Genomic DNA, 13,768 nt, shown 5'->3' on the forward strand with positions numbered 1-13,768 from the left:
TCCATTACAATTAATTTACGGGACATAAATACACTAAAAAAAATTTTGCAGCTGAAGTCTGACTCTCAGTTTACTAAAAGCTGTATTTGCAACTGAATGCAGTATGTACAAAATAAACTTTTATTGGAAAGAGGCAGCTTAACAAGTTTTACCATGGTAAAACTTCATTAGTTGTTGTTTTCTGTCTTCTGATCCAGGTGTTTCTGCCTTTGTAGAAGTTTGGTCATCTAACAGAACAGAAAATTACTCAAAAACCTTTGAACAGCAGCTTCTTGATATGGGAGCAAAAGTAAGAGAACTATTTTGAAATAAATGGAATAGGAAAGATCTTAATTATAAATTAGCTTGCTTCTTCTACTTGTCACATATATTTCTTTTTAGTATGAGTTTTTAAAGGGCAAGAAGGCAGAAAATCAGAGACCTGAGAATAGACCAGTGTGCTGCAATATTCTTGCTACTGACAGATGGGAAATGCATTTAAAGCCTTTCTACATCTACAGACCTCTTTGCATATTAATGTGATATCATGCTTCTTGTGGGAAGTATTGGGCTTGCCACAGACTGTGGGCAAAGCAAATCTGTCTTGAAAACCTGTGGTTTACAAGCATGTATCTTACTTTGTTTTGTTTTCATCAACTTGTAAACAGCTGCTCTGTTGTTAGTACAATGTTTCCTAACCCAAGTACCATGACATTTTATTCTTCCATTCACTCTCCCCAAATTTGTATCAGTTCCAGAAAGTGCTGGTAAAAATACATCTTAAGAGTTTCAGTATATGTCTCAATGATTTTTTTCCATACCAGATATATTTGACTTGTAGGTGCAAAAGATGTTTAATTGCCAGCTGTAACATTTCAACCAGATACCAAAGTCAAACTGGCATCTTCCCTTCTAGCACATTGTCACTGGTTAATGGAGATTTTTATAGCCTAGATTTTTATTCTAAAAAAATACTTGTGTGGACTCCCAGTGCTCTTTAAAATGGGCATGTGTAGATGTCTCTTACTGTAATTTAGGAAATCTGGCTGCTCTCCCCAAATCCTCTTTTTCTGTATGAATTAAGCTGAGTGAGTGTGACAAAACAGGGTAACTGGTTTTGTTATTAAAGCAAACACAACTCTAAGTAAATAACTCGAGTAAAACAAATATTTCTGTGCTGTACTGTCAGACCTGTGTAATTCTATTCTTATGATGTAAGACTTTTTTTCTCACAGAAAATATGGCAGAAGCACAAGGCTTCAAAATTCTTCAAATGTGTCAAAATAACCAAATATGGTGCACGCAGATGATACAGATGAGCCTTTTTAGTATATCCTTATGACTGAATAGGGATGGTCATGCCCCTTCCTTATTCCAGGCAGTTCCCTGTTCTTGGCTGAGCACGTGGTACTAAGCTGGCTTGGTTCACTGTGTCAGGAAATTAAATTCTAAATTAGTTTTTTGCTAGATTGTTGATTCTGACATCTCAAAGTTCAGCTGAGCAGCAGAAGATGCACAGGGTAACGGGAGGAGGTGGGAAAGGTGACAGGGAGGTGAAAGGTGGTGCTCCTCCGTAATTTGGAGGCAAAGCTACATCAAGCATCCTTAGGACATGGGGGCAGATACTGGCAGAAGTGAGTAAGCAATTGCATCTGGAGTAATAATTTATTCTGTAAGAGACTGATGGATCATTTTATACCTAGATACTGAAATATCATGGGATTTTGTCTTCTAAGTCATAATCAGCTTGTCACCAGCAATGTTTGGAAAAGCTAAATAGTTTTCTTAAAGCTAAATACACACCCAGCATGTTTTAGGCAAAGTATAATGATGCAACTGAGGGCACAACAGAAAGTTTTGGAGCTATTTCTATTTGGTTGGGGAGATGCTGAAGTAAAAAAAGAGTTCCATTGATGTAGCCACATCAACAATAACAACTGATCAAGCAGTTCTGTGTGGGGTGCTTGGTCTCCACAAGAAAAGCCTTGTTTGTGAAAAATGGAGTATCTAGAACTGAAAGCATCACTTGCCAATGGAGGCTGATAATTGAAAATTTGATCATCTGTGCTGACTTTTAATTTTCTGTATTTCTCATTTTTAAAGCATTTCCATATAAGTTTTGTTTGTAAACAGCCTTCCCCTCAAAACTAAAAGTGATTTTTATGGATGAAAATGTAGTTTAAAAAGTGAGGTTAGCTTTTAGTCTGAGTTCTTTTGCCTAAAAGATGTTTTGTTATTTCTTTGGGTAGTGGCATCTGCTTTCTACCCTGGCTGTTGCATGAGAAATTATGTTGCACTATATAAATTAAAATGTTGCAAAATTAGTGATACATCTAGAGTAGGGAGCTGAAAATGGTAACCTGGAGGAGACTGAAAACAAAGGGCTATTCCATCCCTGTAGCCTGCATTAGCTTGCCTAATGAGACTGGAGTTTTGATTGCTTGAGGCTTCTTGTGAAGTTGGGAAAGATCAAAAGAGTCCTTAACATAATGTTTAGAATAAATTTTTATGCTAATGGTGTATACACTAAAAATGGGCTACACTAGCTGATTTCATTAGCATTCTCCAATTATCAGACTTTAATATGAGCTCTCTGTGTATTTCTGCAGGTTTCAAAAACTTTGAACAAGCACGTCACCCATGTAGTCTTCAAAGATGGACGTTTGACTACATGGAAGAAAGCACAGAACATGGGTGTAAAAATAGTTTCTGTACTCTGGGTGGAAAAGTGAGTACTTGTGGTTATAATGAATGTGGCCTATTTCAGAGATAATATTTTAATAATAATAATTTTCTAGTATTTTTAAATTGAAAAAATTAAATACAATAACTGTTTTATTAATGTACTTGAAATAAATGTGATAAATCTGTGAGTAAATGAAAACTTTTCTGTGACATTATTCCTATTATAAAGCATGTGACTTACACAAAAAGGTAAAATGTAAACTCTTAAAAAATAAATGTGGTGAACTATTTTCATAGTACATTTGTTAACAGTTCTACTCCTGTGCTCTCAGATGGCATGTATAGACAGCAAAGGCCATACTTACATTACAGTTCTTCCATTTTCATATGTAAAAGCACATTTCATCAAGGGCATTGTACTGCTTCTGTAGTTAAATCCTGTAAACAGAATAAATCCTATCAAGAAAGAAAAAGATCCATATGTATTCTGGTTTTTAAGATATTTGGCAAGTTCAGAACAAAACTTCATGAAAAGTCTCTTCTACCATATGGAAAAAGTTCAATTTATTTTTTAAAAAGTTGAAGAAAAATTTCATCTGTGCAACCAGTCCTTTGGCATTTGCTAAGTGCAAATATTTTGGGCTTGGTTTTTTTTTTGGTGGTTTTTTTTTGTCTTTTTTTTTTTTTTTTGGTTTGTTTTTTTGGTTGTTTTTTTTTTTAAAGGGGAGCACAAATCTATGCCCTACAGACAGACACCTAAATGTACGCCAGTACAGCCTGGAAACTTATGATGCAAGTTCCTAGCCAAAAAATAAATTCATGCAAACCTGCAGACACAGGAGTTTTCTTTTTTTTTAAAGTATGTCAGATATAGAAGTTACAGTCACACAATCCAGTCGGCTTTAACACCAAAGAAGAAATACCTCAAGTTCTTGAAAATGAGAGTGATGCAAAATTTTATTTATGTGAAAATGTCTTTCAGGGACCTGGTGCTATTTGAATGTGTGACAGTGATGATGATTTCAATACTGTTGTAAAATTGAATATACTCTTCATGTGGCTAAGTGTATAAATACAGAATTTGAAATCTTAGCCACATGAACTATAAATTATTGGTGATTTGGATGTGCTGTAGTAAAAAGGATCTCATAAAAATCCAGATGAGTACCACCAGCAATGGAAGAATGAGAGTGCCTTACAGGGGAGAGTCTAGGACATGTCATACAGAAATATTCTCTCTGTGATAGCAGTTCCACCAAAAGATTCTCCTCTGCACTGCTGGAAGGCGTTGAGTAAATGAACACTGTAGAAAGCTGAGGCATAGAAACAGCTGGATATGTGATACTGTAGGGGACATCATGGAGTTTTGAAATCCAGGGGTAAAAGCCTCAAGGAACTTTAACTTTTGCTGGATGACAGCAACAAAGGAAGACAAGAGAAAGCATCTACAGGGAAAACTTAGATTGTTTGGTAGGAAAGTGAAGGCTAGCATCTTCCTGGTATCTTTTAAGTATTCCTGTTATAATTTTCTGACCAAAGCAAGGTCTTGGTACATGGCTTAGAAGATGAAGTTTGTTGGAACTTGAGGAGTCATCTAAAATAGATGTATTTTATTTCAGAGGAGGACTCAAGCTGTGAATTATCATTGAATTTCTCTATGATCTTTTTCTTCTGCTCCTTAGTTTAAAGTAAATGCCAAAGGGTACAGAACAACATACAGCTTAGATTGGTGTATGCTCTAAGCAGAATTCATAAGAATATCATATCCTTGAGCAAAATATAGGTCAAGAGCACTGAAACTTGTATAAGAGATAGTAATGAATATTCCTACTGTTCATGGGGTTATTCAAATGAGGCACAGACAGTACAAAATTAAAATGAGTCTGTGGTAGTATACATACAAATTTTCAGTTTTTGTAATAAGAGAACCAGAGTGCCTGACTACATTACATGTCTAGTACATCCATGTCTCAGACACTGGTAGGTAGAAGATAGAAGATAGTTTATTGAATCCTGGAACAATGTAAATAGGAAGGACTGAATAATATGTACCCATAAAATTATGGTCCTATGTGAATAGAAACTTAGTTTAAACCTGATAATTTATGTAGGCAAATCATGCAGAGTTCCTATGAGTTGAAGTTTTAGCATTGCTAAAAAAGCTGGCTTGATTAACTAGCTACTTCATTCAGTAACAAGTGGAACATTCTCAAAATGGTCAGAAAAGCTGTGAAATGTTATCTCAGCAAGGTAATAGTATGTATCATCTTTCTGGTGTAGACTGGGGGTTGGTGACTCCTGTAGGAGTGCAGTGCAAAACCAAATATGTTATTGCTTGGTCTTAATTGGTTTGTTGATTGCTGTTCAAACTGTATCAAAGAACCTTTTCATAAGTATGTCTACAGTATAAGTATTCATACTGGAACACCAAACCCAAGAAATTCTATGACAATGCTTAAATTTAAAAAGGAGTCTACTTAAAATGGAAAAAAATCTGTTAAGAAGCTAAGACTGAAGGGAATAAAATTCTTGCTGGGGTCAAGAAGGCTGTTTAAAGCAGTCTTCTTAAGCATATCAAAAAGATGAGCATTGCATTTTGATACTTGCAGTAGACATTTTCATAGCATTGTTACCTCAGCAGTAGTCAAAAATCAAATTAAATAGAACATGAAACTTTATATAGTGGAATGACAGCATTTTATCATAGTTGTATTTGGAATGTTGCCAGAGGATAGCAATGAGCTTGACTGAAGTTATAAAATAGTTGTCTCTTCAATCACATCTTGTAAGAAAAGAATGCTTCAGTATGGAAAAGGAGTTAGGATGGGAGACTACTGTGAACACAAAAGTTTGTGTAGAGAGGCTGAATGGAAAATGAATCTATATTTCCTTTCCAGTAGAAAAGTTGGAAAGCATTACATCAATACATGTGGAGATAGAATCAGAAAAAACAGTAAATTATGAGTTTCAACAACACAGGGTTAGGCTGTAGAACTCCTTGTTGCAAAATCATAGTGAGCAAAGATTTACACGGGGTAAAAAAATTACAGAAGCAATTAAACATTTCATTTTATCAAAACCCAAGCATAGTATTGCCTCTTACCATCGGACAACCAGAAATCTGTGGAACTCGGTAAACTGGGAATGTTTGGCTTTGTTTTTATGTTCTTACATGCTCTTGGGTATCTTCATATTGGAGGACCCTGCAGGGTGCTGCAGTTTATGATATTTAATCTGGATGCTACTTTTTTGATGTTGGAGCTCTGAAAATACCAGACAAGGACTTTCCTGATTCTTCCTCTTTGTGGGAAATACTCTCACACGTAACAGCTGGTGAACCCCTACTTCCAGCCTGTTAAACTTGTACCCACTCCAGTGTTGCCTTCCCCTGAGCAGTGCTTGAGCCTCTCAGAGGAATATGCCCAATGAGCTGAAAAGTGGTAATACTTAGTTTTCTCCATAAAAGCCTGAAACATTTGAAGGGTTTGTGCAGTATTTAGTGATCATTGCCTTGTTGAATTCTTACTGGATTTCTAGTGCTCTTTCCAATGATTTGCCTCAAACTTTTATTGGAAGCTTCTGCTCTATAACATGAGCATCTATTTGAGCCTAAACTGTATGCAGTTCTACAGTTTAGGAAGTAATTCGAGAAGACAACTCTTTAGGATGAAAATTAAAAATCTGAAAAATTTATAACCGCAGAGTAAAGTTATTTTAAATTTTAAAACTATTGTTTGCTTTTGCTTTTTTTTCTTCTAAGAATGATAGATGTGTCTAACTTTAAAAATAGCAAACAAAAGTCATGGACTTGTCATGTAAAAAAATTTAAAGTGTAATGCAAAATGGGTGACAGCTTTGGGATCACTGCGAAAAAGTTTTTTATTACTTCTTTAACACAAATACTTAAGTGAGCAGTCTAAAAAGAAATCAAAACCCAGGAGCAAAACTCCATGTAAAATGGAATAGCTACAATCTGCCCAAATTAGGCACACTTAATACTTCCACATCAAATGCGTAATTGTGAAGCTATACCTGTGTTTTCTTAGCAGGATAACTCATCCCACAAATAAGTTATATAAAACATTAACATTCAGATTTGTCTGCAAAGTAAAAGATTCGTAGATTTAATACTAAAATTGTCTTCTGTTTTGTTTCTCTGAATCAATGAAATCTCGGAATTAATGTAATTTTTCATGTAGTCTACATCTCTGCTGACTATTATCCAGAATTTAATAACAGTCACTGAAGTCCAGCTGGTGAATCTCTCTCTTTGATGCTCCTGAGAACTGTAAATTCAGTGAGTTTGACAAATGCTTGCAGTGATTTCTCTCTCTCGTCCATTCCAAGCCGAGTAAGGATAAGCCATAACTGTACAGGCTGACACCGTGTGGCGCTTCCATCGCTAGGTGTCACCAGAGCCACGCGAGCGGCTGCTGCCAGCACAGGCCTGCTGCTTGGAAAGGTGTGGAAAGTAACATCCGTGGGAATCTTGCCCTTCCACAACAGCAATTTGGAGGGCATCGTTGGCACAAAAATTTGGATCACATGTTTGGCAGGGGAAGGGGTAACATTACAGTACTTAACCTAAAGTTACACACTTAGAAAGGATTGGTGTTTCATTATTGCATTATTACAGGGCTCAGACAACTCTTCTTGTAATAAAGGTTCTCATTCTTCAAACAAAACCAAGAGAATAAAAACCCACCAAACCTTCTCTAATTTACTGTACAGGTGTCGAGAAACTGGAGCCCATGTTGATGAATCCCTATTTCCTGCAGTAGACACTAATGAAGGATTTCTACTACCAATCAAAAAAGTATGTGTTTTTTTTAATGGACCTAGAATAAAAAACTTTAAAGTTTGAACTTGACTTTTTGACCTCAAGCATTTGAAATATTTTCAGAACATTCTGTAAACTCTATCTGTCCATCTCAGTAAGAGTTTAAAGACTGTCTATTGCTGTGATCATGTGAAGAAAGTATAAATCAAGTTTTTGTATTGGTAATTAAAAATATTAAGATCTAAATTCAAATTATATAATGCTGACTAAGCAAAAAACCACAACTACTATGTGGCTTATGTTTTACAGAGTTGCAACAAATATTTTTTAAAACTACCTTTAAATCTTTAGTGCAAGCAAAAAAAAAGTCTATTACCTTCTTTCTTATTTAATATTAAAGTTTCCTTTGCAAAATGCTAATTTCTGTGATTATCTGTCACTCTCGGGGAGGTGATAAGCAGCATAAATACCAATAATAAATACTGTGACAAAGTGGTAGGCAAAATAGGGGGGTGTCATTATTTTGGCAGTTTTGTACATATACTTAAGAGTTTTGTCTGTCTTGTAGCACAAATGTATGCAGCCAAAAGACTATGTTGAAAAAACTCCAGAAAATAATAAAAAGCTTCAAAAAAGACTGAACCAAATGGCTAAAGAGTTAGCTCTACAAAAGACTGCAGTTAATACTGGTAAGAATATTTTTTACTAAGATGTGAAAATTTTTTAAAGCACTTGTTGGGGTTTTGGTGGTTTTGGGGTTTTTGTGAGCTTTTTGCATCTTACCATGAGAAATTAAGTTGATGTCATTTTTACTGAGTTCTTTGCAGTTCTGTTGTGTTAAGGTATCTGTAATGACCTTGATCTAACAAAACATTTTTTTGCCAAGTGTTTTTTTTTTTTTTTTAAAGAAAGAAACTTCATCTCAGGTTGTTACAGCATTCAAATATTAATATATAAATACAATTTCTTTGTGCAGATGCAGATGTACCAGTTTTATTATTTGAAGACAATGGTTCACTTATATACAGCCCTGTTAATAAGATAAAAGACCAATGCAATGAAATGGAAAGAAGAATAAAGGATATGAAGGAAAAAAGAGAGAATCTTTCTCCTACTGGTAAGAAGCTGAATTTTACTTAGTTATGAGTATGCACAAATGGCTGCTGGTTTTATTGCTGACTTTTTCATGCACCAGTGCTCTCACCTTTAGAATTTTTTTCTTGATTGCATGTTTGGAACACAGTGGTTGCAAAATAATTTTTTAATCACTAGGCTGCTCAGGAGGACTAATGTTTATGCTAGACTTTCTAGCCATGTCAATTGATATTGTCACCTCTTACTTAAACTTGACAGTGAAACTCTAAATCTTATTTCCTTATCTCCCACATCAACAGTTTAAAAAGGACTCCAGAACTGATGAGATATCTGTCCAGGTACTGAGGAACAGAACTTAAAAAATAAATAAATGTGAATAACCTAAATAAATAAATCTAGTCAATTTTAAAATGGATATTCTAATGAATTCTATCTAGACTGTAGTTTGCAGATTTTTTTAGTGTTTCCATTGCCTTACTGAGAAAATAGTAAGATCTAAGTCAGTAGGTTTTGCCAATTACTATAAAAATGTTGAATGTAGAACATCTTTTGGTGGGGCAGCATCTGCAGTATTTGAAGTTTTAAGATGTGCATGTCACCTATACTGTCAATGAAATTTCTAATTTCAAAAACAGTTGTTAAAGTAAAGAAACAGTAATACAAATGGATGAAAAATTAAATCTCAGTTTATTTTAGTGAGGCTTGTATTTACTTTCTCTCCAAATTTTAAGGTAAACCTTCAAACATTAAAAACATTTCTGCTATATTAAGACGTGATTGCCAATTGCAAGACTTCACAGATTCTTTAGTAAAATCCCTCAACAGGCTTTAGAAATATCAGTAATAATTTCTAAATAGTTTTACATTATTCTTTAGATTCAGAAAAATGTGTGCTGAGTTACCTAGAAAAAATGCTTACAAATATCTAATAGTTTTTTTTTACTCCTAGCTTCACAAATGACTCAGACACTTCCAAGTACTTCACCAGGAGACTGCCCACTTTCTACTTGCATCTTAACTAATTCAGAAGATGAGCTGCTACCTGGTAACTAACACTACTTAATATATTTACAGAAATTAAAAATAGTACATGGCCTTTATATCTTACTTTGGAAATATGGTATAGTGAAATGAGAACTGCATCCATTTTCTCGATCTTTTATATTTAAAGCTGAATTATCTTAGTTTTTCCTTACTAAAGAAAGTATGTTATACTAAGAAGTCAAGAAAAATAGAGCATGAGGATACCACTAGGTAAATGCTCTGCCTTACAGCTGTATTGCTTGCCTCACTTCCTCCTCTCTACTCATACCATTCCCTATTAATATCTTTCTGTCCTACATGGTATCAATCTTCTCTGCTCTTAACAGTGATCATATATAGAACACAGAGTGCTCACCAAAGAGTGTGATGTGAGAAGCTTAAAAGAGATCTGAATGAGGATAAGACCTCAAAGAACTGAAATGTCTTCCAAAGTTTCAGTTGAAAAGCATGAATTTGAAAGTTAGCCTAATGTGTTTTTCAGATTAAGTGATCAAGTTTGAAGAAATAACACAAGTAAAAATACATCAGCTTTTTTAAGGTTTTATGGTTTAAGATGGATTAAAATAATTTGTTAGTAAGGTAAGAACCTCATAAAATTATTCTCATCAATTAGGGGTTTGTTCATGTGTTTTGGTGTGTTAGCAGGGAGGAGATTGTTATGTCTGTTGAGCTACATCAGTGAATATCTTAATAGTATTGATTATGTATGCAGTAGGTTTGTGCTTCAGACCTCATGTCATCTCTCAGTCACAGGGGCGAAGAGCTCAAGTCAGATGCTGGCCTTGACCTCAGTAGAAAAGTGAGGAGAAGGGAGTCTTTAGAATTTGTAATAAGGGCCACTAGAGCAGTTTGTCTACTCTCCATTCTCCCTCAACAGTAAGCTATACCACGTGCTATTTTGAGGTGTTATATTTTATTGACATGAGCCAGGAGTTCTGTCATGTTGGCTGACCTAAGAACACTGTGGGTATCTTGTAGCCTACGACAGCTTGTTATGTCTTCATGCAATATTAGTGAGAAGTGATAGTTGAATACTGGAAGTAGCATAGCTCTGCCAGCAAACTCATTTACTTTGGTAGATTAGCTGTGTGCTGATGACGTAGAACATTGTGATTTGAGAGCTTTCCTTGTGTATGTCCCTTCAGCTTTGCAACTGCACAATGTAATTTTACATTAGGACCACCAATTCCCATGACAGCATTCAGTGCAGCTTCCATCTCCAGTGCTCTGTGACAGTGTCCCCTATCTTTGTGTCTAAGAGATATATGAGATTGGTTAATAAAGGTTTAGAAAGTTCGAGAAGCTCAGTTAATTTGAGGATTGAAGCTGGCTTTGTCAGTTATCAGTATGAGATACTGATCATACCATGTGAAATTCATGTCTGTGTTTTATTTTTCTTAATACAGTTAGCTACACTATATGTTTAAAAATATTATCTATATCTAGTAAGCAAATAACATCAAGAACTTAAAGAATGAATATTCTGTGATGTTGCACTAAACAGCTACTTTAGCAAAAGCTTCTATTGCAATCATCTTGCAGAACAACAGGATTTTAAAAAATGTATGTTGAGATTAATAGTACATTAACTTGTTTTGGAGGAATTTAGTGTGAAGAGTTATGAATAGATTCTGTGTAACACCTAACACAAATTAATTTCATAAGAATAGCTACAAGAAATAAGTCTATCCACGTTCTTATTATGTTTAATACATGGTTTTAATCTATGCAACACGATAGTATGGTGTTGTATTTAAATCCACCTTACCTGCAAACTCTTCAAGGTAGTACTAATGCTGTGGTAGAAAAATTATTATTGAGATTCCACTGTTATTAAAGCTAACTTTGTCTTTGCCTTCTCTACAAATGCAAGAGGAATAACGATTTGCTCTGTTGCCTTTTTTCAAGAAAGCAGAATGGGACTTGTGGGTGCTTATGACCATGTTAGGGGATACAATAACTAGAACTGTAGGTTTTTGTCAGCATAGAATGTGCTTTGTTTCTAATCCATTTTCTGTTCAGTTTTTGTTGACTTGCCATATAATGTCCAGAGAAGTGGCTAATCTTTTTTTTTTTCCAGTTCAGGAATTCCATATATATTTCACTGAGAAATTGATACTCTTTCTGTTTTGTTCAATACATTTATATTGCCACTTTTTTTGTTTTGCAGAAGAACAAATGGAAGACTGCTTGAACTCCAGTTGTGATTATCTTTGGAGAACTGAGCCGCTAAAGAGACCGAGAACAGAGGCAGCAGAACATGCCTGTTCTTGGACTGATATTCATGTTTCCATGAGCACATCAGTGAACTCTCCATCACATGGCAATGAGGAGAAGAGATTAACACCAAAACAACGTACCAGAAGTTTAACAAAAAAACAGACTACTTTGGATGACAGATTGGATTTAGGAGAAAAACATTTAAATTTTCCAAAGAAAAATCAAAAGAACAAGAGCAAGACTACTTCAATTGCAAATGAAAGTTCTCTTCTTGAGGGCTTTGGTCATATTACTCCTTCCAGAACAATAGTCCGCTTAAATACTGTTCCTGCTTTGATTGACAGTCTCTCTAATTTGCCTATGAATAGTGGAGACTTAAAAGAATATTCACTGAATAAAAGCTTCCCTGCTGACAGAAATGATTCTGTTCTTGAAGACAAGAAGAGAAAGAAACTACAAACATTACCAAGTTTGAAGCTCGCTACCTCAGAACTGGGTGCATCAGACTCTACGGGGTTCTTGCAAGAAATTACTTCTTATAGCAAGTCTTATTGCACTGAAGAGGCTTCATATGAAGACTACTTTTCATCATGTAATTCAAATGAAAATGAAGTACAGATACAAGTACCAAAGGAATCACAGAATCCTCCTGAAGTTTGTTGCAAAGACTCTTCTACAAGCATGGACCTACATGATGTGAGTTTCTGTGAGCCACATAACACTAAGATAAATAGGAAGATGTCTATTTCAGTAAATGATTTTCCAGTAAAGCAAAAAATCAAATCAGCTAAATATCCAGGAAGCATACCATTAAATATATCAGGTGGTGAAAAAGATGACTCTGGAGAAGCTCTAGATGCTGATGATGTGAGCAGGCTGCCACAGCATGAAAAATCCTACAACAGTATAAATGACTGTGCTCACACTGCTGGTAAGTTACTACATAGAGCTGGAAAATCAAAAGACATAATACTGCATTAGATATACTAATGCAACCAAATTGCAAAATGAACTGCCATTCCAAAAGGAAAAATACTTCAGAAACACACCAAAAGAAGAAAATACTGTGGTACTGACTTAATTACTGAGTCAAATAAATGAATGCATAGAATCCGAAAGAACACCTATTTGTTTTCCCATACTTTACAAACACAAAGTCATAGAAGATAAGGAAACTGCTCACTGTACATACAAAAAGTAATGTTGAGCCTTGTTTCTCTCAGTCTCCTAACCTTCTGTTGCTATTCAAAATCTGTTTAAGAAACCATGGTCTCATCATACGTTCTCTTGTTCAAATTATTTTTATTTCACAAGTGAAAATTGTTACCAAAATTGCAGTTAGGATCATAAAATCTCTAGTGGAAAAAAATATTTGAGTTAGCAATGTGTAACTTGTGCGATAAAATAAGACCTGCAAGAGTTTCGATGTAAGCATCTTTTTTAACCATTACTTTTTTATATGGAACTGATCTTAATTTTTAATTATCAATTTAAGAGCATTTTTTATATTGAAGCATTTTCGAGTTGGTTTAGCATAAAGTATTTTTATGTAAATGATTCTAAAATATGAAATCTCAGGAATTTCTCTGAAAGATGCTCCTAACTTACATTAGAACAATTTTCATATTTTGATATTTTTAGCTTTGTCAAGCTTTACATGGAGTTGAATATTTGTAACTATAATTGTGTATTTTCGTAATTTATCTTCCCTAAAAAATTCTGTAGTAATGCATCAATTAATTATATAAAACTAATTATTAACTTAAAGGGCTCAACAAAATTGCTTTCAGACTTATGAAATCCAGTGGGAATGTTGAACCATGACTGTGCCTATACATGTGAGTAATAAGCAGCTGAACTGTGAGCTGCCATTTTGAGTTCATTACACCTGTATTTTAATATATGGAGTGCATCATTTCTGACACAGTTTAAAAAAACAGTGGATGCAGCTGTATGTCATACAGG

At 34.7% G+C, this 13,768-nt stretch overlaps 1 protein-coding gene across 1 annotated transcript in view; it reads left to right on the forward strand.

Annotated features, from left to right (window-relative positions):
* Positions 1-212: 212 nt before the first annotated feature.
* The window catches only part of MCPH1 (microcephalin 1), a 118,107-nt gene continuing 104,551 nt past the window's right edge, over positions 213-13,768 (forward strand). Inside the window, exons 1-7 of the mRNA XM_054280557.1 lie at positions 213-289; positions 2,589-2,707; positions 7,396-7,480; positions 8,013-8,133; positions 8,421-8,561; positions 9,489-9,584; positions 11,754-11,948. Coding sequence (XP_054136532.1) covers positions 278-289; positions 2,589-2,707; positions 7,396-7,480; positions 8,013-8,133; positions 8,421-8,561; positions 9,489-9,584; positions 11,754-11,948 — 769 coding nt within the window. The 5' untranslated portion in view covers positions 213-277. The remainder of the gene's footprint in view (positions 290-2,588; positions 2,708-7,395; positions 7,481-8,012; positions 8,134-8,420; positions 8,562-9,488; positions 9,585-11,753; positions 11,949-13,768) is intronic.

This window comes from Melozone crissalis, unplaced genomic scaffold (genome assembly GCF_028551555.1).
Source record: "Melozone crissalis strain CALT ecotype California unplaced genomic scaffold, PUWL_Pcris_2 ptg000027l_1, whole genome shotgun sequence".
Lineage (NCBI taxonomy): Eukaryota > Metazoa > Chordata > Aves > Passeriformes > Passerellidae > Melozone > Melozone crissalis.